Below are 25,779 nucleotides of genomic sequence, written 5' to 3'. Positions count from 1 at the left end.
ATCTGCAGGTTAACAGCGTTGTGATGCTGTCTGGCGCCTGCACATAGCCAAATGCAGCCTTGAGAAAATGATCTTTATTCTCCCCGCCAGCATTTGGTATCCAGTCATGGGGGGGCAGCGTTGGCGCTGGTTCAGTCACCGCTCTTATTATACAGAGTGGACGCTGTAACCGCCGTGCCCTCGGCCCTGACTGACAACCAGCCGTAATGTAGAGCCAGTATCAGTCGGGTGGGGGTACAGCGGCCACTCTATATAATCAGAGCAGTGACTGAACCAGCGCCTGCGCTGCCCCCCCACGACTGAATACCAAATGCTGGTGGCTGGCGGGGAAAATAAAGATCATTTTCTCCCTTCTGCATTCGGCTACGTGCAGGCGCTGGGCAGCATCATAGCACTGTTAACCTGCAGATTAACACCATATCTGCAGGTTCACAGTGTTATCTCTGGTGACAGGTTCCCTTTAAGTTTTTCTCACCCTTGGTACAGCTTTGGGACATCCAACGGTTACTGTGTCCCCCAGTAAGACAAACGAGAAGTAAGGATTTTTTTTACTCGCCATAAAAAATTTTTGTCAGTCTTCGGACACAGCTCCCACCTTTAGTTGCCCAATCAGGTGTGCTTTATTTTTCTTTTCGTGCCTTAATTCTTTGTCTTTCTCTCACTGCTTTTTGTCTAAACTGAGGATCCTGTTGCTAGCAAGCAAGGTACAGTCTGCCGGGGAGGAGCCAATATTCAATTAGTGGCATATTAATATTGTCAGCCTCCAGGTGGCAGCAGACTATCCCACACTAAAGGCCCTGTCTCCGATTTTGTGACGCAACAGCGATCTCGCTACATGTGACACATAGCGACGACCGGTCCCCCCGCGGGATATCGCTGATCGTGCTCGAATGCCCTGGGCCATTTTTTCATCGTCGGTGTACCGCTGGACAGCATGCATCGCTGTGTTTGATGCTGACGAGCGTCGTTAGCGACGCAGAGCTCAGGGATGCAAGCTGGATTCGTTCAGAATAGCTGCTGTGTGACAAAGCACCAGCGATCCTTACCAGGTCGCATCGCTGTCGGGATCGCTGGTGTGTCGTTGAAGAGATCTGCCTGTTTGGCAGCTTACTAGCGAACATGTAGCGACGCACCAGCGATCCCTACCAGGACGTATCGTTGTCGGGATCGCTGGTGCATCGCTAAATGTGAAACGGGACCCTAACTGTGGCCCCCAATGAAGACTACGAGAAAGGGATTTTACAGGGAGTAAAAAATCCTTATTTTGTTACCAACATAAGCAAGCCAAAGGAGTATAGGAAAAGAAATAAGAGAGGGACAAACGAGGGTGTGCACATGATGGTGTGTAATTCAACTCCATTAATGTAATATTTTATGTATTTGGATAGTAAACAATATTCCAGAATGATTGGTCATGATAGGACTGACATATTGGTAATAAGAGGTAGTAATTATTTTGTAAAATTTCTGCCTTACGGGTGAGTCCGTGAACTGTATGACTAAAGACGAGCAGTGCTCCCATACATTACACCTTGTACAAGCGGTATAGAAACGTCTGCGCATAACTACCGGCATTACATCTGCTTATTGTGGCTCCGGATGTAATGTAGACCTAACATACTGTCCACTCTCCACAGAATAGCAATGATGTACTCACAAAAGTCAATATGTCTTTAGGAAGAACTATCCATTGATTTTTTTTTTTATTTTTTATAAATCAATAATACACGCGAAAATAAGAAACTTTGTATTATATCTTAGAGAGATTTGCTTATATCTCCCTTTGGAATGATCATTCATTCATTCGAAAATGTCTTCACTGAACACAGATTTTACAAATTTTACCCATGAATTGAGCATAAAAGATCAGTCCAGGAGATGAAAGAAGTAAATCTCTCTGGTAAGATATATTACATAGTTGCTTATTTATATATGTATCATTGATTTGTGAAATATAAACTAAAACAACACTCTCTCAGGTGAGTAACTTCACCCACCCTATTACATGGGCATTACTCACAGAGTTAACACACAGACATAATAGTCACTTGTTTGACATCTTGCATACACAAAACTTACCCCATCCCAATATAGCCATTGTATACAGCCACTTCTCAGTCCTCTGAAATAACATCCCTTGCTTTGTTAGTATTTTTTGGCCAGGGAGAATTGTATAAAATGTTTATCCCACCACACCACCAGGCATTTTGGGGACAAATAGCAGCATATTGCCTCCTAGTTACAGTATCTGTTGTCTAAGTGCAGATCCGAAAGACTGATACAAATGTTGGTCACAGTGACTTAATCTAAATCTCGGCAGATAAAAAATCTAAACAAACTGCAGATAACTTATTGTTTTCTTTCTCTCCGCAGGTTAGGAAAAAGATGTTAAATAAATTCCAGGAAGAAGCAAAAGGCCCATTGACAAAGCTGAACAGTTCATTGGCTGGCAAGGTAAATTGAAAAATCTTCTATATGTGACCTAATTTGCAACAGGCAGTGATGCTGCTGCAGGAAACTGGCAGTGGCAGGAGTGTCGTGATGCTGCGGGCCCCAGGCTGGGAGGAGGTCGTGTTCAGAGGTTCGAGGCTGCCGCGGGCCCTGGGCTTTCACAAAATGTCTGGAGTCCCCACACTTCCCATCCTTTTGAATGCAATGAAATTTGGGAAAATGATCGCTGGGATTGGCACATATGCAGATTGAGATTTCAACAGTCGAAAACAATGAGAAGTTCAGGGGCTCCAGATATTTTGTGAAAGCCTAGCACCCGCAGCATTGCCCCACTCCTGCTTGCTGCCAGCTTACTGCACCAGCGACCCTGCTCCACTGCAGCCGACACATCTGCATCCACCCCCCCCCCGTAAGCTACATTCGGATTATAAGACGCACCACCATTTCCACCCAAATTTGCAGGAAAAAAGTGAGTCTTATAATCCGAAAAATCCGGTATGTATATTTAAAGGGCTTGTTCAGTTTAGAACACCAGTTCTCATATACCTTTTTAAAGACCATTGGGACCTGATGCCTCACTAATAAAGTGTGAATTATTTTTTAGCAGGTGTTTTGGGTGATATTATATGTTTAGTCCTATAATATAAATGTTTTATATAAGAATTTTGTCTTCTACAGGAAGGTAAGATCACACTATTTTGATATGATGAATGTGAATTACTGGACAGCGTTGAGCTAGATTGTTAGCTATACTATGTGGTTCTTTATGTGAATGTTGCTAATGATGTTTGTAACGAAACTAAATGATAAAAAAATTGTTTCAATAAAAATGATTTGATGTAAAAAAAAAAAAAAAAAAGAACATCAGGGAGTCCTCTTTCCAGGATCCTCATATCTTGGGCCGAGGAGAGCAGTTGCTCAGAGTCTCTCATTCTGGAGGACTGGTCCTGTTCTGCAATACATAGACGTGCCATTGATCTGAAGTGGCTTGATGTGATTCTTCCTCAAAGCTATACTGTTCTAATCTTCTAGTGTGGTCCCCACACTGATAGTGCCCCACTATGATTTATGCTCATGTGTTTTGTAAAAGCAATGGAGTTTTTTCTTTTCTTGTGAGTTTGACAGATGTTTTCCTAGTTGTCAAAATAACATCTCCTACTTTTGCCTTATTGCTGCCTGTTTTGTTTGTGTTTTAACTCTTCAGAGTATAGAAGAATTTCTTTCTTTCCTTGACGCAGCAGCTGACGCATGTGGGATTTTAGTTAAAAAAGGAGATAAGAAGAAAGAGAGGTACATCTCTTTTTTTCATTGGACAAGAAGATTTCCAAAATTTACTGTAGTGTGTGTATTAGGTTATTTTCTGATTTTTAGCTTCTGTTGGCCAACCTGAATCAGCACTGTCCAATGTCTATTGTTCGTATGTTCTCCCTGTGCTTGTGTGGGTTTCCTCCGGGTTCTCCAGTTTCCTCCCACACTCCAAAGACATACTGATAGGGAATTTAGATTGTGAGCCCCATCGGGGACAGTGCCAATAATGTCTGTAAAGCGCTGTGGAATTAATGGCGCTATATAAATGAGTAAAATAAATACATAAATGTAAATCCGCATATATATTAGACGAATGTTGGCCAAACACACTGATATCGATGGGTTCAGCCAGTACTCTAATGTATATGAGGTCAAGTGAGCGCTCCTTTGTATGAGATAGTCAGGCGAACGACCAGCCAAAGCATTGTTCTACCGACAAGCAGCTAATGTATAAGGGGGCTTTTACATATCTCCTGCAAATAGTCGTAAACCACTACCAGATAATTAATTAAAAAAAAAAAATCCAACTTTTAGTGGGAACTCTTTGAAAAACCTATAGATCCAAGGGTTTCAAGAAAGTATTTCAAATGCAATAACCTCATAATGTGTTTTTTATAAATCTGGTCATACTGAAAACTCTTAAAATCGAACCTTGTGAGTCAACAGAACATTATGTGATAGAAGCATATTAAGTCTGGTCTAATTGCTCAAAGTGCAAAATTTGAAATGCACAACACTGTTTATCACTTATTTTAAAGGGAACCAAACAGTAGAGTCATGCAGCATGAATGAGACTCGGGCTGCGCTATTGCAGCCATGTATGCTTTCATTGCTTTGCTCTGAAACGCTGCAACATTACTGAGAGCGGTTGACTGACAGGTCTCTCCTTACATGTATGTAGGTAGGGACTTGGGAATTGGGCCAGGGAGACATCACAGGGGACCTCCTTTGAGCTAGTCCTCCAAAATGAAGAGTCACAGGATGGCTGCGGTGCTTCAGAGTAAAACAGATGTAATACCGCAGCAAGCGTCTGATGCTGTATGAACCAATCCTCAGGCTTCCTGTAAATTTACTGATTCTCTAAAATCATTCAGCAAGGTATTAAATGACCCGAGTGTATGATTTCTATTTTCTTTGTTTTCAGACAAGTTTTGTTCCAGCACAGGCAAGCCCTTATAGAGCAGCTGAAACTGACAGAAGATGCAGCCCTGGTGCTACACCTGACGTCCGTCCTGTTGTTTCAGTTCACTACACACTGTATGCTTCATGCCCCAGGAAGATGTGTCCCACAGATAATTTCATTCCTAAGCACAAAGATCCCTGAGGTATTGTCATACATGAAACGCAGTATCTTTATCGGAGCTCCACAGAAACCCATGAGCCCAACCAGCATACATAATGTACATAAGGCATCTGTTGAATTGTATATTTCAGACCCATAAAATGCTCAGCCCTCTGATACATTTTTGGTGTTTTACTGAATTGCTGGTGAATATTTAGGTTCAATAAAAATCTTATATGCATTATAATTAATAATCACAACTTATCACCTATCCACAGGGTTATTCAAAGTCTACGGGAGTGCTGAAAAATCCTAATCCTGTGGTCAGCTATTGTTGTCAGTCCCAAAAGTATCCATATGAGACATGGGAGCCCTTTTCCCATATTCTGTGGGGATCTTAGCAAATAGGATCCTCATTGATCATAGATGTGTCTCCTATCCTGTGGATATCTAATAAGTTATGATTCTGGGGACATGCTTTTAAACCCTATTGATTTACTATCTATGTACAGTTAGGTCCAGAAATATGTGTACCGTGACACAAGTTTTGGCTATTTACCAAAACATATTCGAGATACAGTTATATAATCAATATGGGCTTAACGTACAGACTCTCAGCTCTAATTTGAATGTATTCTCATCATAATTGGAGTAAGTGTTAAGGAATTACAGCTTTTATTAAAGGTGGAAAAAGGTCTGAAATGATTCTTATTAGTACAATCTTTTTTTTCTCAATTGAGAAAAACCTCAAATTTTAACGGGTGTGTACAATTTTTATATCCACTGTATAGTATACACGAAGAGTATTAATTAGCATGTGCAAATGCAATTTAGATTTTAGATTATTTTTCTGTCTTGTTAATACTATTGTCTGCTTGTTCTTTTTTTTTTTTTTTTTACACAGGAACAGCACAGCTTGTTGGTTAACTACCAAAGCCTGGTAGTTAAGCAGTTAATAGGTCAGGCCAAGCAGAAGGATGATGATGATGTAGACACGACTGGAGATCTAGCAGACGAATCTGATAAAGCTTCAGATATCATTAGAAAAGAACTTCAAGAGTTGTCTTCTGCAATCAAAGATCTTGCTCTCCGTCCCAGAAAGTCCTCAGCATCAGAAGAGTAACCAGGCATTGATTCCTTTTTATATCCACAAGCTTTATTTCTGCTAAGCTCCGATGAACACTCAAGACCATTTTGATTTTGCAAATAAAGGAATATGAATAAATAAGTATTATGGTTAGGGAGAATCTTACTGTTCTTGACCAAAATATTATTTAAGAGAAACCTGTCATTAGATTCATACTGCCTCAACCAATAATTTGAAAAGCTGGCAAAGGACTATAGAGAAACACCTGAGTAGTTTAAGGCAGGTCATCTGCCGGTTTCTACCTGACCCTACTCCAGTTGATTGACAAGTCTCTTCCATATATGTATATAGGGAGAAACATGTTAGTTGTGGATAGAAAGCAGCCAGCAACATCTTTTCAAACTATATTTTCTCTGAAATGCTGCAGCGTTTAAGCAAAAAACTTATCTGACAGCTATCACACAAACAGGCTCTGATCCTTAACATATTCAGAGCACTCTGAATGTAATGACAGGTTCTCTTTAAGAATATATACGCTCTTTGGGGATCTACAGGTTTAATTTTTAAAGTTCAATTTAATATTTAACCAAAAATTACAATTTTGCATTGGATGATTGAATTGCTGATCTTGGATGGATGATTGTGTGGTGATCTATGGAAAACGTAAAAAAATAAATATATATATATATATATATATATATATATATATATATATATATATATATATATATATATAATTTTTTTTTTTTTTTTTTTTAAACTATAAAGGCTATAAGCAGTTCCTCTCCTACTAGCTGTCCTCTTGACACAACAGGGAGTAGATCTACAAAACTCCCACTCTCTATTATTGCCTTTGTGGGATGTTTCAACTTTCCCACTAAGGCATAATGAACAGTTCTGAAACCTAAATGAGGATGGTTAAGCTTAATTCACTCTGTGTTCTAACCTGACATTGGAGATACACCTGAAGAATTCCTATCATCAAGCTGTCCTTTTTTTTTTTTTTAAGAAAGCACTAGGCCGCCACAGACTGATGGTAATTTCTAAAAAGCATTTATTGTCAAAATGATTGCCACCTTAAACTTCTGAGACTTCATAGCAAAAGTCAGGCCCGAAGTTTCAAGTTGTAGGATCCCGTCATATAGAGCTGGATCCCACAACTCTCCATGGTACTCCTCACTCTCTCAGTGCAAGAACTGCTTGCATCGCAAGAACTCGGGCTAGGAACTAAATCAACTCTGCGGTATCCTTTCATAAGCACTTACTGATCGGTAACATGATTAGCTTGGTTACCATTCGGCAGCTGGTTAGTAAAGAATACGGCAGCGCGTGTACGAGATCTCGCAATAACACACGAGGTCTTGCTCTATGACAGTGAGGAATGCCGTAGAAAGCGGTAGGATCCCACTCTGCATGGCAGGATTCCACAACCCTTGAGTTTGAACCGGACTTTTGTGCTATTTAGAAAAATCATCATTCTCTGGCTGCATACTGTTTTATTTTAAAATGGATGACTGATGGTGATGAGCGTAAGTGCAGTTCCCGCAGTTTTGTGGCTGTCTAACAGCTGCTAAACATGCGGTCATGGGGACTCAAACATGTCACTCAAGCACCTACAATACTTGGTGCATGCCCTAGCACCCTAGGCAAACTCTAGTAACGTGCACTTGCGCTATTCACTATTTTTTGATCGGTGCTCCTTAAGGATGATTTCCCCATGCATGTTTTTATATATATATATATATATATATATATATATATATATATATATATATATGGCACACACATAAAGCAGGTGAGATAAGCATTGAACACATCACCAATTTTGTAAGTAAATATATTTCCGAAAGTGTTCTTAACATGAAATGCTGACCAGATGTCTGTACCAACCCAAGCCATAGATAACGTAACTTAGTTGCTATGTGCAATAATGAGAAATGACACAGGGAAAAAGTATTGAAAACCTGAATAAAAGGAGGTGCAAAACGTCTTGGAAAGTCATGATACCAGCTGAAATCTATCGGTAATTAGAAAGTAATCCTGCAACTTGGTGAAAAATAGTTTCAGCTTGTTCTATTAATGGCCTATGAAAAGATGTCTCATTACAAAGGTGCCACAAAATAAACATTTCATGATGGGTAAAACCAGTGAGCTGTGTCAAGACCTTTGCAACCTTCTTGTTGCAAAACATAATGATGGCATTCATTACAGGAGAATTTCTAAACCACTGGAGTTTCCATTGAACACTGTTGAGGCCATAATTCACAAGTGGAAAGAATATCGTTTCACTATAAACAGGTCACCTCCAGGTGCCCACTGCAAGATTTCAGACAGCGGAGGGAAAAGAATTGAGAAGAGTTATCCAAGAGTCAAAGATCACCTGTGGAGAGCTACAGAAGGACCTGGAATAAGCAGGTACAATTGTTTCAAAGAAAACTATTAAGTAATGCACTCAACCTCCATGTCCCATGTATGCTCACCATGCAAGACTCCATTGCGGAACAAAAAGCATATTCAAGCGAGTTTAAAGTTTTCCTCAGCAACATTTAAACAAGCTTTTGAAATGCTGAGAGAATATAGGCTGGTGAGAGACCAAAATTGAACTCTTTGGGTGCCATAATACATTTGGCGGCAAAAAGGCACTGCATATCACCCCAAGAACACCATACCAACAGTAAAGTTTAGAGGTGGGAACATCATGGTATGGGGCTGTTTTTCAGCGTATGGCACTGGCAAACTTCATGTAATTGAAGGAAGGATGAATGGACAAATATACTGAGACATTCTTGATAAAAATCTGCCATCTACAAGGGTGGACATTTCAGCAAGACAATGATCCCAAATACACAGCCATTGAAACTCAGCCTGACAAACACGAACAATCCCCGCATGTTCTGTGGCTGTCTAACTGCCGCAAAACATGCAGCTTCGGGGACTCGAACATGTCACTCGAGCACTCTAGGCAAACTAAAGAGCATTTGTGCTCACTGCTATTTGTGAGGAAGAATGGGACGAGATAACGTCTGAGCAATGCATTCGAGTACTTTCTCTACACAGGAGGCATTTTGAAGCTTTCAACACCACAAAGGCTTTTGTATGAAATATTGAATAAATTTCACTAAGCGTGTTCCAATACTTTTTCCCTGTGTCATGTCTCATTATTACACACAAATTAATTAATGAATATTTATGGTTTGACTTTTTTGCTTGTGTGGATTGGATGGATTGTTACCGACATCTGGTGGGAATTTCATGTCAATAGCACCTTTAGAAATATGTTTACATAGAAAATTGGTGACATGTTTAATACGTGAATGTACACATTTGACATTCATCTGTTCTAGGTGTATATGGTAAATATAAGGCTTAGACACAGTGTGCACAGAGCCTTGTAATTAAAATCAGCCACGTTTCTTACAATATTTAGGGTATCTGCGCATGACGTCTCTTAGCCATTTGCGTACCCACTGAGTTTTACAGGAGGAAGATGCTTTAAATATTATCAGCATTATTCTTCCTGAAGTGTGTTTTGGCAACTTTGCAATAGTTTTCTTTTTTTCCAAGTGTTTCCACCAGTGCTTTTTAAAGAATTTGTAATGTATTAACTAATGAGCTGCCTGAAGAATGGTTAGGTCACTTATTTTAACCACTTTGCATCTTTGGATAACTGAAGCAGTTAAAAGAAGTTCAAGAAGACAACACATGGACAGAAAGTCGTTCTTACGCACACACCCTCAGACTCCAGGCCAGATGCTTTAGGACGGTGTTTTCCAATCAGTGGCTCCTCTCAAATATTGCAAAACTACATCGGCATACTTTGCAAAAGATAGACAGCCACGACCCCAGCTTGCTGGGAGTTGCAGTTTTAGAATAGGTATGGAGCTGGTTGGTTCTGTACAGCATTTAGAAGCACATGCTCGCGCTGGCAACAATGTTTGGCTGCAATGTTTAGTTAGAACTAATGCCTTATTGTACTAAATTTAGGGTAGAATTGGCCAGACATTGTCATATTGAGCATCTAGCATTAATATAATTCTCAGTGAAAAATGACGCCTAATCCATATCTCCCAATGTTCCATTGCCCTTTTCTGACCACTTACTACTACAGATGGATCACTGTTTGCTTGACTTTACCAAGCATCATATTTCATTAAAATATCTCTAAGAGATGGGTAAGTCGCTTTTTGTTCAAAAGGTTTGTAAAAAATATATTTCCAAATGTAAGAAATTTAATTTGATGTCCCGTCAAAACAATATAACATGAATAGAAGAATGGATGCAAAATGTTTGGTGTTTCTTTTTGTGTTTCATGGTCTTCATTCAATAAATTGAGCTTGATATCTTTTCATGAGTGGAAATACTTTATCATTTGTAGAAAAAACCATTGAAGACATTGTGCTAGTGAAAGGCCCCATCATTTCTAGAGTAGTGTATTTCTAGATTACGATGCAGAAGAAACATGGAGAAAGAAGTTTTCAGGTTTCATGTCAATAAACTTTCATTGCCATATACCTAAATCAAGGAAAATGTATATCCACTTTATGTAAATATTAGGACACTTGCCTATTACACCCACAGGAGCTTTTTGACATTCCATTCTAAATCCAAAGCAGCTTCCACTTTTCTGAGAAGGCTTTCTCCAATATTTTGAAGTGTAGACATTTTTGCCCATTCATCCAGAAAAGCATTTGTGAGGACAGACATTGATGTTGGATGAGATGGTTTATTTTGTTTTCTGTTTTAGTTCATCCCGAAGCTGTTTGATGCTGTTGAGTTCAGGGCTCTTTGCAGGCCTGTCAAATTCTTCCACACCAAACTCACCCAGCCATGTTTTTATCAATCTTGCTTTGTGCACTGGGGCCTTGTCATACTGAAAAAGAAAAGGGCACGCAGTTGTCCAAAATGCCTTAACATGCTAGTGCACTAAGATTTCCCTTCATTTGAATTAAGGGACCTACGACAACCCCATTTCGCTATCTCTTCTTGAAACTTTCGTAGAGCTTGCAGTTAGGCAGATAACTTTATCCTGGTATTTGCCAGTCCCCGTCTCATCCATCATACTGCCATCTGTTTGCCTTTCTATGGAGTCTTGTAAATAGGAGCCTTACCCTCCATAGGTAGGTTTGTAGCCATGGACAACATGCCCATAACCATGGTGATGCTGAGTGTTAGATCCCATTCACTGCACTGATCTTAACTGGTAGAAATCTGCTCCTAAATCTTTATAAGGACAGGGCTATTTCTTAGATGCTTCCATTCAGTCATCATCACCTTATTTAAGACATTATCCACTTTGAAGGCTTTGTGGCACCTAGAAGTAGATTCTGAAGCTTTGCCTTGAAAAAACAATTCTGGTTCCCTATTTGATTAACTTCTGAATTTTATCAAGATGAAAGCAGTTTTTTTTTTTTTCAGATATCCTTCCACTTAAAGGGAAGTTGTCACCTCGTTTTTCCACAATGAGCTGCGGCCAATGCCTTTCAGGGCTTATATACAGCATTCTAGAATGCTGTAGATAAGCCCCCGATCTAACTTGAAAGAGAAAACCAAGTTATATTATACTCACCCTTGGGGTGGTCCGGTCCGATGGGTGTCACAGGAACAGGTCCGGCGCCTCCCATCTTCATGCGATGTCGTAATTTTTGCTTGCTTTGTGCCACGCTCCTGTGCAGGCGTACTGATCTGCCCTGTTGAGGGCAGAGCCAAATACTGCAGTGCGCAGGTGCCGGGAAAGGTCAGAAAGGCCCTGCGCACTGCAGTACTTGGCTCTGCCCTCAACAGGGCAGATCCTTACGCCTGCGCAGGAGCACAGCACGAAGCAAGGAAGATGACAACATTGCATGAAGATGGGAGGCGCCTGACACGGACCTGCGACACCCAGGTTAGATCGGGGGCTTATCTACAGCATTCTAGAATGCTGTAGATAAGCCCTGAAAGGCAGTGGACGTAGCTTATTGCGGAAAAACGAGGTGACAGGTTCCCTTCAATCCTCCAAAGGGCTCATACTCATTTGTGAGAGACTCGCATAATTCTCGTGTGAGTCTCGCATGAAAACCTGGCACTGGCACCAGAGCGTGTGGCTACATGTATTTCTATATAGCCGCACGCTCCGGTCCCAGTGCTGGCGGCAGTGCCGGGTTTTCATGCGAGAGACTCACACGAGAATCATGCGAGTCTCTCGCAACTGAGTATGAGCCTAAAGAAAAAGAATTTGTCTGCTCCACAATCTGGAACTCCTCAGCAGACAGGAGATCAGACTTCCTGCGCTGTGACAAGCAGACAAGCAAATCTCTTAGAAAGAATGGGAATGGACTCCTGAGTATAAGCTTTCACTCTAATTACTACATATTGTATGGACAGTTCTCCTGAAATCTCTGGGCTACAGGATGTGAGTAACAAACTCATGGCGAGAGAAAAACAAAAGGTTTGGCTTATTAGCAGAAGTAACACACTGATCACTAGTAAGGGTTTATATAACTGTATGCCAAGAGCAAAACAACCAGTATTGGTTATGTACCAATTGCTCGGCCCACTGACTGACTACTTGTTCTGTAGCGTGTGCTCTGGCTGTCATCAAACTCTGACCATGATACACGGAAGTGTGAATCCAGCCTAACCTAGAGAGTGCCTGTAATGAGCACACAAACCAAGTGCACAGTGGGGACAGAGGCTGGATACTGCTCCTACTGAAGACATGTACTAAAACGGGGCATGGCAGGTGCATGAATGTCACATAGGCATGTTCCATCATCTAGTATTTGTACTCTGCTTGTATAAAGCTGAGTACCAAATTTGTCTAACAATATCATCTAGAAGGGATGCAGAAAGGGATAGGAATTGCACTTCTGAAAGGTAACAGGTCTTCCAACAGCAAAAAAAATGGTAATGGCGAGCATGTAGGAAATGTTTATAGGGAATGTCATGTCCCATAACGCTATTAACCTGAAGTTATGGGGTTATAATTATTATTATTAGCCCGGCAGCAGTACTGAAGTGCGGCTCCGGGGAGAAAATTAACTTTATTTTCCTTGGCAGCCGCCAGGATTCAGTCATGCAGGCATGGTGGCACGGCTACGGTCACCACTCGGACTAATGAGAGCAGCTGTACTGTACTCCATTCTGTCTCATGTTACGAGTTTCCATATTTCCCTTAAGTTTGACCAGTTACCATATTTTCCACACGTGTGTCTCTTTCTATGAAAGTGGTCTGTGACCGGAAAAGCATATAGTTTGCCTCTGGGTAACGCACAACCCTCCTCTCTTGACAGCTGTAAAGCATGAAATGTTTGTAAGGGCATGATTAAACTAGCTTGCCTTGAGTACTTCTTTACGATTTTGACAATGATTCCCCCAATTCATGCGACAGAAACGATATGGTGCTTACTGTCATTTGTGACACAGCCATCTAAGGGGGCTAGCATGGTATTTTGGTATTGTGTAAATAGCTACTGTAAGATGGATGGTGGTTTCTTCAAGCATTGTCATGTTGTAGCTCTCATCTTCCACATTTTAGTACAGTGATTGGGTCCAGCAGTAAAGTAACTCAATATTATTAAAAGAAATAGCATTAGACACTTAACGTTGTTAATAAAACACTCTGCCAGATCATACATATGCCTGTGTAGCTGTCCAGTTACCGTCCTCGCCCTATTCTACAATTCCTGCCTTCTCTATTTTCTCCCATCACTCAGTGAGCAGAGAGAGGAGGAATCTAAACCACGAAAGGACACTGCAAGGAGAGGTGACAACAGGAACAAGGGATCAACCTTTATGTGCTCTTCACTGCCAATAATAACAACTCACTTCTTTGCCCAGACCACTAGGGATCCTGACATTAACCCCTTCTCTGACCTAGCATGCAAGGTCAGATTATTATTATATAATAATCTATTATACTAATAATTTTTCTTTTTATATAGCGCTAACATATTCCACAGCGCTTTACAGTTTGCACACATTATCATCACTGTCCCCGATGGGGCTCACAATCTAAATTCCCTATCAGTATGTCTTTGGAATGTGGGAGGAAACCAGAGTACCCGGAGGAAACCCACGCAAACACGGGGAGAACATACAAACTCCTTGCAGATGTTGTCCTTGGTGGGATTTGAACCCAGCATTCCAGTAATTATGGCTAGGGACTTGGCACTATATAGAGTAATATTTATGTGCTGCTCTTTACCTAGTTCTCGAAGTGATCTACTCCCTAGCTACAAAAGCTTAGAGGGGTTACCATTTCCATCAACGTATCACACCCAGGTTAGTATTTTATCAAATTATTTACAGGTAATGGAAAAATACCAATTTTGTAGCTCTACAGCAGGGATGCACACCCTGCACCCCGTTGGCCACATAGATATGCTTTTCTGTGTCTGGCTCCTTACATGTATATTCCTTGCAAGAAGGTAGATGTGTGGGGTAGTGCAGAGCAAGGAAGGATAAGCACGCTGAATCCCTCTCTGGAATCCTCAAATATCAAATTTGTAGCACTCCAGAAAGGAGAAGATGACATAGAGAGGTAGCCATACCTCAATGGGGCTCTCTTCAAGGTAGGTTTATGGGAGGAGTGAAACTTATTTTAGCAACTCACATGAAGTACAGTAGAAGGTGCAGCTTGCACGTCTCTTCCCTTCTCGAATGCGAACAGGATAGGTGGGAGTCCTGGGACTGTAACTTGCATATATCTGACATTTATGGCATTTCATTACTATATTTTATAAATGTCTCAGATCGTAACACCGCTTTAGTTTATTTTTTTTCAGCTCTTGGCATTTGTTCAGTCTGACAATGTGACCCTTTGGACAGAAAAAGTTTTGCACCCCCGCTCTATAGTTTCTAAGCCAAACGTTAATTGTTGTACAGTTGCAGATCGTAATAGAAATGTTCTTTTGGTCCAAATGCTATATGGAAGGTGTATATATACCAAAAAAGTGAATATAGAAATGCTAATATTTTCATTAATAAAATTAGCTTCCTAAAATGCTTGTGCTGATTATTTTTCGCTGTGGCTTTTGAGTCCTTCCACCCTTCATTGGCCTTACAAATTCTTCAGTGTTCATGAACTAATTGTGTCTTTCTTTACTGATCTTTATTTATCTTGAAAGCATTGATGGGAAATAAGGAGGCTCATATTAGTGCTTGAAGATGATATATTGTATGGCTGGACTTCTGAGGATCCGTTTCTTCAGGGAGCAGACACTCGCTAGATAGGCTGCCTCCTTGTTTATAGACCTCCCTGTGAACATGGTAACAAGGATTACACTCTGCTCCTTCAATCCTCTTTATATACTGCGACAGGTGTTGAAGCGAGGTCACAGTTTCCCATCCACGGAGAGTGACCTAGCAGCCTGTAAAATGCAAGTGGACTCATTTAAGAATGTTTATCTCTAATAAACAAGTCGAGGTTATATAGTTTCAGTGTACTTGTTTATGCATTTGCTAATACACTCAACATGTCACTCAAAGCCAACCCATACACCTGACCATCTAATGGAAGGAGACACACAAGGAAAAAAATAAGGACTGCTATTCTTGGGAAATGATGCGTTGAGCAAAGAGAACAGGTCAAAAGTGGTTAAGTGGTGAGTTTTGACTTTATTCCTGCTGCCACCATGAGTATTTTTTTAATCCACCATATGATTCCAGAGATGTAGACCTTTTTATAAAGTGCTACTTTTTATGGTCTTTAACAAGAGGGCGTGACTCATAGGGTAATAATGCAGAGCCGTCTAAAAACACATACCAAGAGAATCCTGCGAGTAACGCCCCTTTGGTACAACACAAGAAAATTAGCACCAAATAAAAAGACCCATATCTATGCATGGAGATTTTTTTAAAAAAAATGAATATTTAGGAGAGCAGCAGGAATATAATAAAAATAAAAATGTGACTTCTTTTGCTCTAGTGACAGCTGCTCTTCAGCTACTTCTGAACCGCCCATAGGTAAAAAAAAAATAACATCTAGGCTGTCTGTGTGCTACTCTGTAGTGATGTTCTAAAACGTCACTGCATAGTAGAAAAGCTGCACATGCAGCTGTGGGAGCAGGGATCCAGCTGTCAGACACCGCCTGCCTAGATAGAAGGCAGGGATGGTTTGTTGCCATTTCTGCCTTCGATCACCGTTTCGTAGTCTGGGCACAGCGGTTATGTGATTACTGGGTCTAGAGAATATATAAACAAGCTGCTGACTTCTAGGAGTCACAATCTGCTCTTCTAAGCAACCAGGAGGCTGCAATTCCACTTTAACTAGGGCCAATATACATACCAGCCCAAGTTGCAGGGTAAATTGGGTAAAAAAAAATTAAATTATGAAATTCCCCTCAAAAGTCTTTTTTTTTTTTTTTTTTTTTACCTTATGGGGGGAGCTATATATGAAACAAATCAAAAAGTAAATAAATAAAAAGCCGGTAGAAAAAAATATAATAAAGACTGCCAAAGCAAATTACCTTTACTAGCCCCATCCCTATCAGAAAAAAATGTCCAATATACTGTATAAAAATAATAGTTACAGTATGAGCAACAAATTTTTAAATGTATTTTAGTGGCCATTTGTGGTCTGAAAAAAATGTGAACAATAGATATGCATTTCCTTTACTTTAACAAGGATAGCTGCAAAAAAAAAAAAAAGGAAAGCAAGTTTGACAATGACAGAACAATGTAGCCCAAAAGGAAAGATATAAAATGTATGTCAAGGTATCACAAAGAAAGGATTAAAAAATTCAATATCCACATGAGAAAAAAAAATGTACAGCTCTTTAAATTGCATGTATGGAAAAAAAAAGCGCCTGGCTAAGCATGGGGGATAAATGGCCTGGTCGTTAGTATGTTAAATTGTTTTATTTGTAAAAAAATAAAATTATAAAATAAAATTATAATAATAATAAAATTAGATTGTTCTATTTGTAAAAAGGTGACTGATTAAATTTATGAAATAAAATTACATGTGGAAAAAAATATTTCTGGGCATTGCTCTCCATGAACAGTTTGAACGGTCATTTTGTGCTGACAGAATACCTTTAAGAACATCTAGTTCTTTGTTGGTAATTTTGTTTTAATGCTTATATTGTAGGAGCTATGTAATCAGATCCACCAAAAGAATATCTGACCCCAGGCAAAACAACATTTTCACTCAAGTCCTAGACTGGAATTGTTCCAGCTCATTTCTTTGATTTTGATTTAGTTTTTTGTACTTTGTTCATAAAGGGACGTGACTTCCCCTTTTTACGCTGTGAATGTGTCACGCAGCCATTGTATATTCACCCAGCCTCCGCTCCCGCGCCGCAGCCCTCTGCCGTCCGACATCCAAGGTGGTCCCTTCTGACAGGTCCGCGGCCGACGGCGTCTCTGCATGCAATGCACATGCGCCATAGGCCGCGGCCGCTCCTCCCTACTGTCACTTATGCTCCGGCAATGCCGTGACCCGGAAGCACCACCGGACCAATGACAGTTCACACAGGGGCATATCAGGCTGTCCTCCTTTGAGGGAGGTGCCTGATCGATGTGTTTGCTAGCACACTAGGTCCTGCTTTCTCGTGTTCCTGCCGCAGTATCTCAGTCCCGTACTCTGTGGTTCCTGCCGCAGTCTCACAGTCCTGTACTCCCATGTTCCTGTTTAGTCCTGCTACCTATGCTCCAGCCCTGCAGTCCTACTCCAGTCCTGCCTCCCGTATTCCTGCTCCATCCTGCTATCTAAGCTCCAGCCCTGCAGTCCTTCTCCGGTCATGCCTCCCATGTTCCTGCTCCGTCCTGCTGTCTAGGCTCCAGTCCCGCAGTCCAACTCCGGTCCTGTCTCCAGTTATCCTGCTCAGTCCTGCTATCTATATTCCAGTCCCGCAACCCCACTCTGGTCCTATTGCCTACAGTCTCGTACTCCTACTCCAGTCCATTCTGAGCCGCCCCTCTAGGTACCAGCTATCATGGTATCCGAACCCCTGGGCCTGCTCCTAACGATCCCTGCTTAGGGGTCGGCTCCACCTGGCCGCTCGCCCAGGGCCCCTCGGAGCCACGATCCAGAGGGTCCACTCCTGGAGATTACCCTCACCCGACCAGCGGTGGTAACAGAATCCTGTCTATATAGATTTCCACAAGCAGGTGCAAAACAGTGTGGTTTGGGTCCTGCTCTGCCCCCATCTATTTTGAGGGTTAGGGTCTATCCTGATTGGGTGCACCTTGTCGCAGTAGCGTTGCTTTCATGCTCTTTTGATCAAAATAATGTAAGCTAAGTGCCCTGTGTTATTTACATGTACTATTACTGCTTATATATTTACTTACTTCAGGGTATATGCAATTTTTTTTTATCGTAGATGCTGTCTATTAAATGGCCACAGTGTGCATGTGCACCTACGCATTGCACTTATACCAACATCTATTCTGGCACTTTTCTTTGGTTTTGCTTTAGTTCTATGTAATTTGTACATACAGGGGCGTGACTCCCCCTTTTGGGGCTATGCATCTTGTCTATATAGCTTTCCCAGGCAGGTGCAAAACAGTCAACTTTGAGTCCGACTCTACCCCATCTATTATCCGGTCAAGTGTCACATAGTATGGTGAACTGCAAGAGTTAAGGATCATCCCAATTGGGTACATCTTGTTGCGGCAGGATGGCTTTTATGCTCTTTTGATCAAGATAGAGCCAGCCAAGTACCCTATGTTATTTACATGCATTATTACTATTTATTTTTGTATTTACTTATTGCCAGGTATTTTTTTCATTTTGTTTTTCTCTTAGGTTCGGACTACCTTTAAGAAAACCTACTTCTTTGGAGGACATTTTGTTTTAACATTAATTTTGTGGGGGTAAATCATATCCACCAAAATAATTTGTGACCCCTGGCAAAACACAATTTTCACTCAGAATTTCTAGTCTGGTTTTGCAAATACACTTGTGTTCAGTTCCCCCATATGACAAATGAAGGAGAAAGGGAACATAAATCCAGCTGCAAATGGATATAGTAAAATCAAAAAAGTGGACAAGAGCATCAAGGTGACCCTTATCGCAGATGTAAACTTACATGGGATTTTGCACTTCACTAGTGACAGCAGTAACACTAACAGGGAGGCAAGTGGAGAAAGCTGATATGAGAAAGGATTTAGGTATATTAGGAGACAATGAGCGAAATAACAGTAGCGAGTATCAGATGGCTCGTTCATTTACTCTCACGTACGTGCTGTATACAACTTGGAGAAGATACAAATGATGGGAATAGAGTTATTACTTTGTAGAGGGACTATGTAGAGGTAAAAATTAGTTTTCTAGTTTTGATTATCATAAATTTAGAAATATATTGAAATACAAGCATTAGTAATATTTTATTTCGTAATAATATTTAATACACATTAATGAAATGTAGAAATATATTGACAAAATTCTCTTAAAAGAGCTGTATTAGGGACAATGGCATTAACGTATTCATCCGATACAGTATTGCCTACTGTTGTTTAAAGTGCTGTGGAATATGTTGGCGCTATATAAATAAAATGTATTATTATTTATTATTATATTAAACTGTAAATTTCCTGATGGAAGCAGATTAAGTGGACCTGAATGTGAAAAACATTATGCAAAGGCCTAATATCTGCTTGGAAGAGGTGGCTTATGATCTCATTCATCTGCTTATATACAGAATCTGTCTTCTCTCCTTGGTGCATATCCCCAGTGGGACATTTAAAGTAGCGGTTGGTGACCTTGCATAATGGAAAGTACCCTTAAAGGCCATGAAATGTTTCCCAGCAGCTAGTTCATATAGATCTATGTGTTCCATAGGTCCCTGATTTATATAAATGTGTCAGGAAAACTTTAAAAACTATTTATTAAAAGTCACGAGAAATTAAAATGAAATTAAACCTAAAACACTCTGAACCTACGTGGATAATGAAGTGGTCCACAGAATTGCCTAGTGAGCACGGTGAGCACGTGTACAGTGGCACAGGCTCAGACTGTCCCATAGGGGAGCAGGGGAATCCCCCTGTGCAGATCTGGGCCAACAACCCCATTGTATGGGCAGTACTTGGCTTAATTCACTTGATTCACTCTGTACAGAAAAAAACAGCATCTCATCATTAATTAAACAAACTACCCAGTTTATTATTATATAGGGATATAGGTAATGAGGGTATGTAATGTTTGTATGCAGGTGAAAAGCAGGCCTCCATAGTCAATGTTACTGGCGGGCCCTTGGCACCCCAGTCCAACACTGCAGTAGCCTATAAAAGTTTGGGCAAAAATTGGTAAAAATTACTGTTATGGTGAACACAGTAAAGCAAGTTGAAGATTGAATGATCTCTAAAAAGCCTATATATAAATTTTTATGTTTTTTTATCTTTAACATTTTAAAAATTACAAAAACGAAAATGAGCTGATGCAAGATATTAAGCACCTTGTGTGGTTAGTACTTTGTAGAACCCCCATTTGAAAGTGTCTCAGCTTGTAAATGCTTTTTGTAACCAAACAAGAGTCTTTCAATTCTTGTTCTGAGGGATTTTCATCCATTCTTCCTTGGCAAATTCTTCCTGTTCTATAAGATTCCTGTGTGTCTTGCATGCACTGCTATTTTGAGGTCTAGTCACAGATTTTCGATGATGTTCAGATCAGGAGACTGTGAGGGATAGTGTAAAACCTTCACCTTGCCCCTTTTGAGGTAGTCTATTGTGGATTTTCACATGTGTTTAGGATCATTATCCATTTCCATCCTCATTTCAACTTCAGATTTTTACAGATGGTGTTATGTCTGCATCAAGAATTTATCGAAATTTCATTGAATCCATTCTTTCCCCCATGAAATGTTCCCTGTGCCATTAACTGCAACACAACCCCAAACCATGATTGATCCACCCCCATGCTTAATAGTTGGCATGATGTTCTTTTTCAGAAATTCTGTGGCCTTTTTTCTCCACACATGCCGTCGATCTTTGTGGCCATAGAGTTCTATTTTAACCTCATCGGTCTTGTTTTGATGTAGTTTTGCAGAATTCTGATGGCGAATTTTAAGGTGAGGATGCAGGAGAGGTTTTCTTCTCATGACTACCATGAAGGTCATATTTGTGTAGGTGTCTCTGAACAGTAGGATAATGTCCCACAACTCCAGAATCTGCTAAATATTTCTGAAGGTCTTTTGCACTTAAAGGGAATCTGTCACCCCTTTTTTGAGATATCATATAATGATATCATTCAATTGTATGTCACATAAGGATTCTCTTAGTACTTTTGCTTCCCCCTGACCCCACACCTTTCATGCATAAACACCTTTTTTATATCGGTTCAGATGTATGTAAACTGCTGCTGTCCGGTCCGCTGGGCGGGGCTTATTCAACTGCTCCCCCCCTCCCTGTCTTGCACTATGCATTTCTTCTTGTGTAGAGCAAGACAGGGAGGGGGGAGCAGTTGAATAAGCCCCGCCCAGCGGACCGGACAGCGGCAGTTTACACACATCTGAACCGATCTAAAAAAGGTGTTTATGCATGAAAGGTGCGGGGTCAGGGGGAAGCAAAAGTACTAAGAGAATCCTTATGTGACACACAATTGAATGATATCATTATATGATATCTCAAAAAAAGGGGTGACAGATTCCCTTTAAGCGGGAGTTCTGACTTGTCTCTGTAGCACTCCTATGAGCAGCTCTAAATAAAATTTTGCTTGGTATTTCAGACATTATCTTGACTTCCACTGTTCCTGTTAAAAGCCATTTTTTATATTACATTTTGATCTGAGGAGAGGGCAACTGGAAAACACTTTGCTGTCTTCTTAAAGCCTTCTCCTGCTTTGTGGGCCTCCCATCATTTTCATTTTTAAAAGGCTAGGCGGCTGCTTAAAAGAGCCAATGTTTTTTGGCACAAGATTAGGGGAGGCTGTCTTTTTATAAAGCTGGGAAATTTGCATCACTTGGACTTTCCTAATGATGATAGTGAATGTTGTAGCTCTTTTTGTTCTGACCCAAAGTCAGTTATACCGGATCACCAGTGAGGCCAAATTAAAAAATCAGGCCTTCATATAACGAGCGCTCATTGAAAAGAGTGCACACTTATTGTGAGCGAGTCAATTTTCTGGTTATTCACACAATGCTGTCTTCTTAGACCATTTACAGAAATGTAACTCATATAGCCCATCCATCCATTACCCAGGTCATGATGACTTTATTTACCATGTACCCAAAATATGTTTTTGCAAAATCTTAAAAACATTGCATATAAGCTAAGAAGTATAACATCCTTGAATATGAGACTATAAGGCTGGGTAATATAAAAACAAAATCTAGAACAGAGAGGAAAAACATTAACCCTTCTATATCATGAACAAGCCATAACCCTTAAAGGATAATTAAGGTCTGAAACATTAGCAACGTTATCTGAGCACATAAATCTCCAAGGGTGCCCAAACATTTACATCAGCCCATTTCCTTTTTGTAATTTTAAAATATAAAAGATGAAAAAATATATATATTTTTTTGTGCCTAAAATACAAAGTAAATGTGTCATTTTTAACTTCAGGCCTTTTAGAGATCATTTTATCTTCAACTTGCTTAACTATTCACAAAAACAGTAATTTTGACCACGGGTGCCCAAACTTTTACATGCCACTGTACACACATTTTGTTCAACGTAAATAGAGAAAACTGAACATCTGTCGTCACCTAGCCATTCATTTTTTTTTCCATCTGAAGGTGGATTTGAGAGACCACTGATCTCCACAAATGTGTGATTCCCAGAGGTGTGATGCACGTGCATCGTAAACTTATTAAGTTGAGAAAACCCCTTTAACCCCTTAACGACCAGGGGTATTTTTGGTTTTGCATTTTCATTTTTCAATCCCCTTCTTTCCAGAGCCATAACTTTTTTATTTTTTCATCAATATGGCCATTTGAGGGCTTAATTTTTGCAGGACGAGTTGTACTTTTGAATGACACCATTGGTTTTACCATGTCGTGTACTACAAAATGGGAAAAAAAATTCCCAGTGCGGAGAAATTGCAAAAATAGTGCAATCCCACTCTTATTTTTTGCTTGGCTTTTTTGTTAGGTTCACTAAATGCTAAAAGTGACCTGCCACTATGATTCTCCAGGTCATTACGAGTTCATAGACACCAAACATGTCTTGGTTCTCTTTTATCTAAGTGGTGAAAAAAAATTCCAAATTTTGTTAAAAAAAACGCCATTTTCCGAGACCCATAGCGTCTCCATTTTTCGTGATCTGGGGTCGGGTCAGGGTTTATTTTTTGCGGGCCGAGCTGACGTTTTTAATGATACCACTTTGGTGCACATATGTTCTTTTGATCGCCCGTTATTGCATTTTAATGCAATGTCACAGAGACCAAAAAAACATAATTCTGGCGTTTTGATTTTTTTTCTTGCTACACCGTTTAGTGATCGGGTTAATGCATTTTTTATTGATAAATTGGGTGATTCTGAACATGGCGATACCTAATATGTGTATGTGTGATTTTTTTTAATTTTATTTTGAATGGGGCGAAAGGGAGGTGATTTAAACTTTAAATTTTTTTATTTTTTTCATATTTTTTAAAACATTTTTTTCTAATTTTGGCATGCTTCAATAGCCTCCATGGGAGGCTAGAAGCATGCCATACTTGATTGGCTCTGCTACATATAGACGATGAGCAGACCCCCTATATGTAGAATGACAGCATTGCTATGAGCGCTGACCACCGGTTGGAGGCACCGGTTAAATGCACGCGGCTGGAGGCACCGGTTAAATGCTGCTGTCAGCGTTTGACAGAGGCATTTAATGGGTTAATAGGAGCAGGTGGATCGCGATTCCACCTGTACCTATTGCGGGCATGTCAGCTGTTCAAAACAGCAGTAGACGGAGACCAAAAAATAAAAAGAATGACTACAGTGTAGACCTTAATAATAATCTTTATTTATATAGCGCCAACATATTCTGCAGCGCTTTACAATTCAACAGTTCATATACAAGTCATAAGTAACAACGTTAAAGATAATACAATAATAAAAGCAAAGATAATGACGATCCTGCCCATAAGAGCTTACATTCTACGGTGAGGTGGTGGAAGACACAAAGTACAGGTGTTTATTTACAAAGATGGTCCAGCCATCTTGAGGGAAAGGGGATAAATAAAGGCTGCATGAGCTGGTCACCAGCCAGTATGTGTGGTGCTTTTGGGTGCAGTGGAATTTGATGGAGAGTTATGTTCAGAGAAAGTGAGTGGGCTATATATACACACACACAGTGTATATATATAAGGACTTTAACTAGGGACGTGATAGGCCGCTCTAAACAGATATACAGTTTTAGGCGCTTCCTAAAAATATAAGTTGTTGTTAATCCTGATTTCTTGGGGTAGAGCATTCAAGAGGATTGGTGCAACTTGTGAGAAGTCTTGGAGCTAGGAGCGGGAGGTATGGATTAGTGTGGATGTTAGTCAAAAGTCATTTAAGGAGCGTAGGTCGATGAACAGAAATGAGGAAAGAAATGTAGGGGGGGTGCCGCACTGTGGAGAGCTTTGTGGGTAAGAACAAGTAGTTTAAATTGGATCCTATAATGTAAGGGCAGCCAGTGCAATGACTGTCACAAAGCAGACGTGTCAGAGTATCGTTTAGCCAGCTAAATGACCCTGGCTGCTGCATTAAGGATGGACTGGAGAGGGGAATGGGTCGTCCCTTTCCCAGGGCTGTGGGGTACTCGGTACCGGGCCGGTATCAGGGGGAAAGTATCACGGCATCTGGGACCCGGTCCGTGGCCCTGGGGACACCTTGATGGTGTAGTGTCCAGCGCAGGGAATGTAGCAGTGCTGGTGGGTGCAAGAAGGAATGGAGGACACCAGGGCTTGCAGTTTCAACGCTTTACTCACAGTTCTTGGTAACCACTGGTGCCCGCTTCCATGCCGCGTCCTCCGGGGTAGAGACTCAATCAACCTCCCGGGCAAGTTAGACTTCTCCTCTCCAATACTCCGCCAACATGTACCTTTCCTGAACGACTCCTCTATTGCGCCTTTAGTGTAAAGAGCTCCAGTACCGTGGTACTTTGAAGTTCCTCCTGTCAGATGTTCCTAACAACTCTACTTGTATGACAGACAGCTGTAGCCTTTCTCGGGGACTCCCTTCTCTGGAGTTCTGGCTCTCTATTCAGTTGCTGTTGTGCCCCAAGTCTTGGATTGGAGTAATGCATTTACAGCCAACTACTCCACCGGTGTCTGCTGCAGAACCATAAGTGTCCATACAACCTCGGGGTCCGGGCCCTGGCCTTGCGCTGAGAACCTATAGGCAGGGTTCCTCTTCCAACCCACAACTCCTCTCTGTTCTCCTACTCCTTCGTTCCGCGCTGTTCCTTCTCTCTCTTATGGAAGCTTAGGTTGCAGTTCTACGTCTTTCTCCTTCTGTTCCTTTCCTAGGGAGCTCGTTCCACTAAGACCAGTCCTCAGCCTCGCCTGACTGACTGTCTTCCTCCGCATTGAGCTCCCCTCAGGCTGACCTCCTGTCAGCCTGCTCTCCTCCAGACTCCTCTGACTGAACTCGACTGAACTTGTAATTCTAAACCTTCCCAACCTTTTATATATCTCAACTCCACCCACCTCCCAGCACATCTCGTGTTACGAAGCAAGGAATCACCAGAGGTGCTCTGCTACCCTCTCAGCATGAGCCGCAATGTGATCAGTGCTGAACTATCCTGTGTGTGAGAGCAG

At 40.8% G+C, this 25,779-nt stretch overlaps 1 protein-coding gene across 2 annotated transcripts in view; it reads left to right on the top strand.

Annotated features, from left to right (window-relative positions):
* The window catches only part of UFL1 (UFM1 specific ligase 1), a 101,978-nt gene extending 95,708 nt beyond the window's left edge, over positions 1-6,270 (top strand). For both annotated transcript variants that reach the window (XM_073589538.1, XM_073589537.1), the window contains exons 16-19: positions 2,374-2,454; positions 3,656-3,741; positions 4,904-5,084; positions 5,946-6,270. In XM_073589538.1, the coding sequence (XP_073445639.1) occupies positions 2,374-2,454; positions 3,656-3,741; positions 4,904-5,084; positions 5,946-6,164 (567 nt within the window). In that variant the 3' untranslated portion in view covers positions 6,165-6,270. The remainder of the gene's footprint in view (positions 1-2,373; positions 2,455-3,655; positions 3,742-4,903; positions 5,085-5,945) is intronic.
* Positions 6,271-25,779: the final 19,509 nt, after the last annotated feature.

Source organism: Dendrobates tinctorius, unplaced genomic scaffold, assembly GCF_039654945.1.
Source record: "Dendrobates tinctorius isolate UK_male_01 unplaced genomic scaffold, ASM3965494v1 ptg000111l, whole genome shotgun sequence".
Taxonomy (NCBI): Eukaryota; Metazoa; Chordata; class Amphibia; order Anura; family Dendrobatidae; genus Dendrobates; species Dendrobates tinctorius.
The sequence above is the reverse complement of the archived record's forward strand: the minus strand, read 5'-3'. Positions and strand labels throughout refer to the sequence as shown.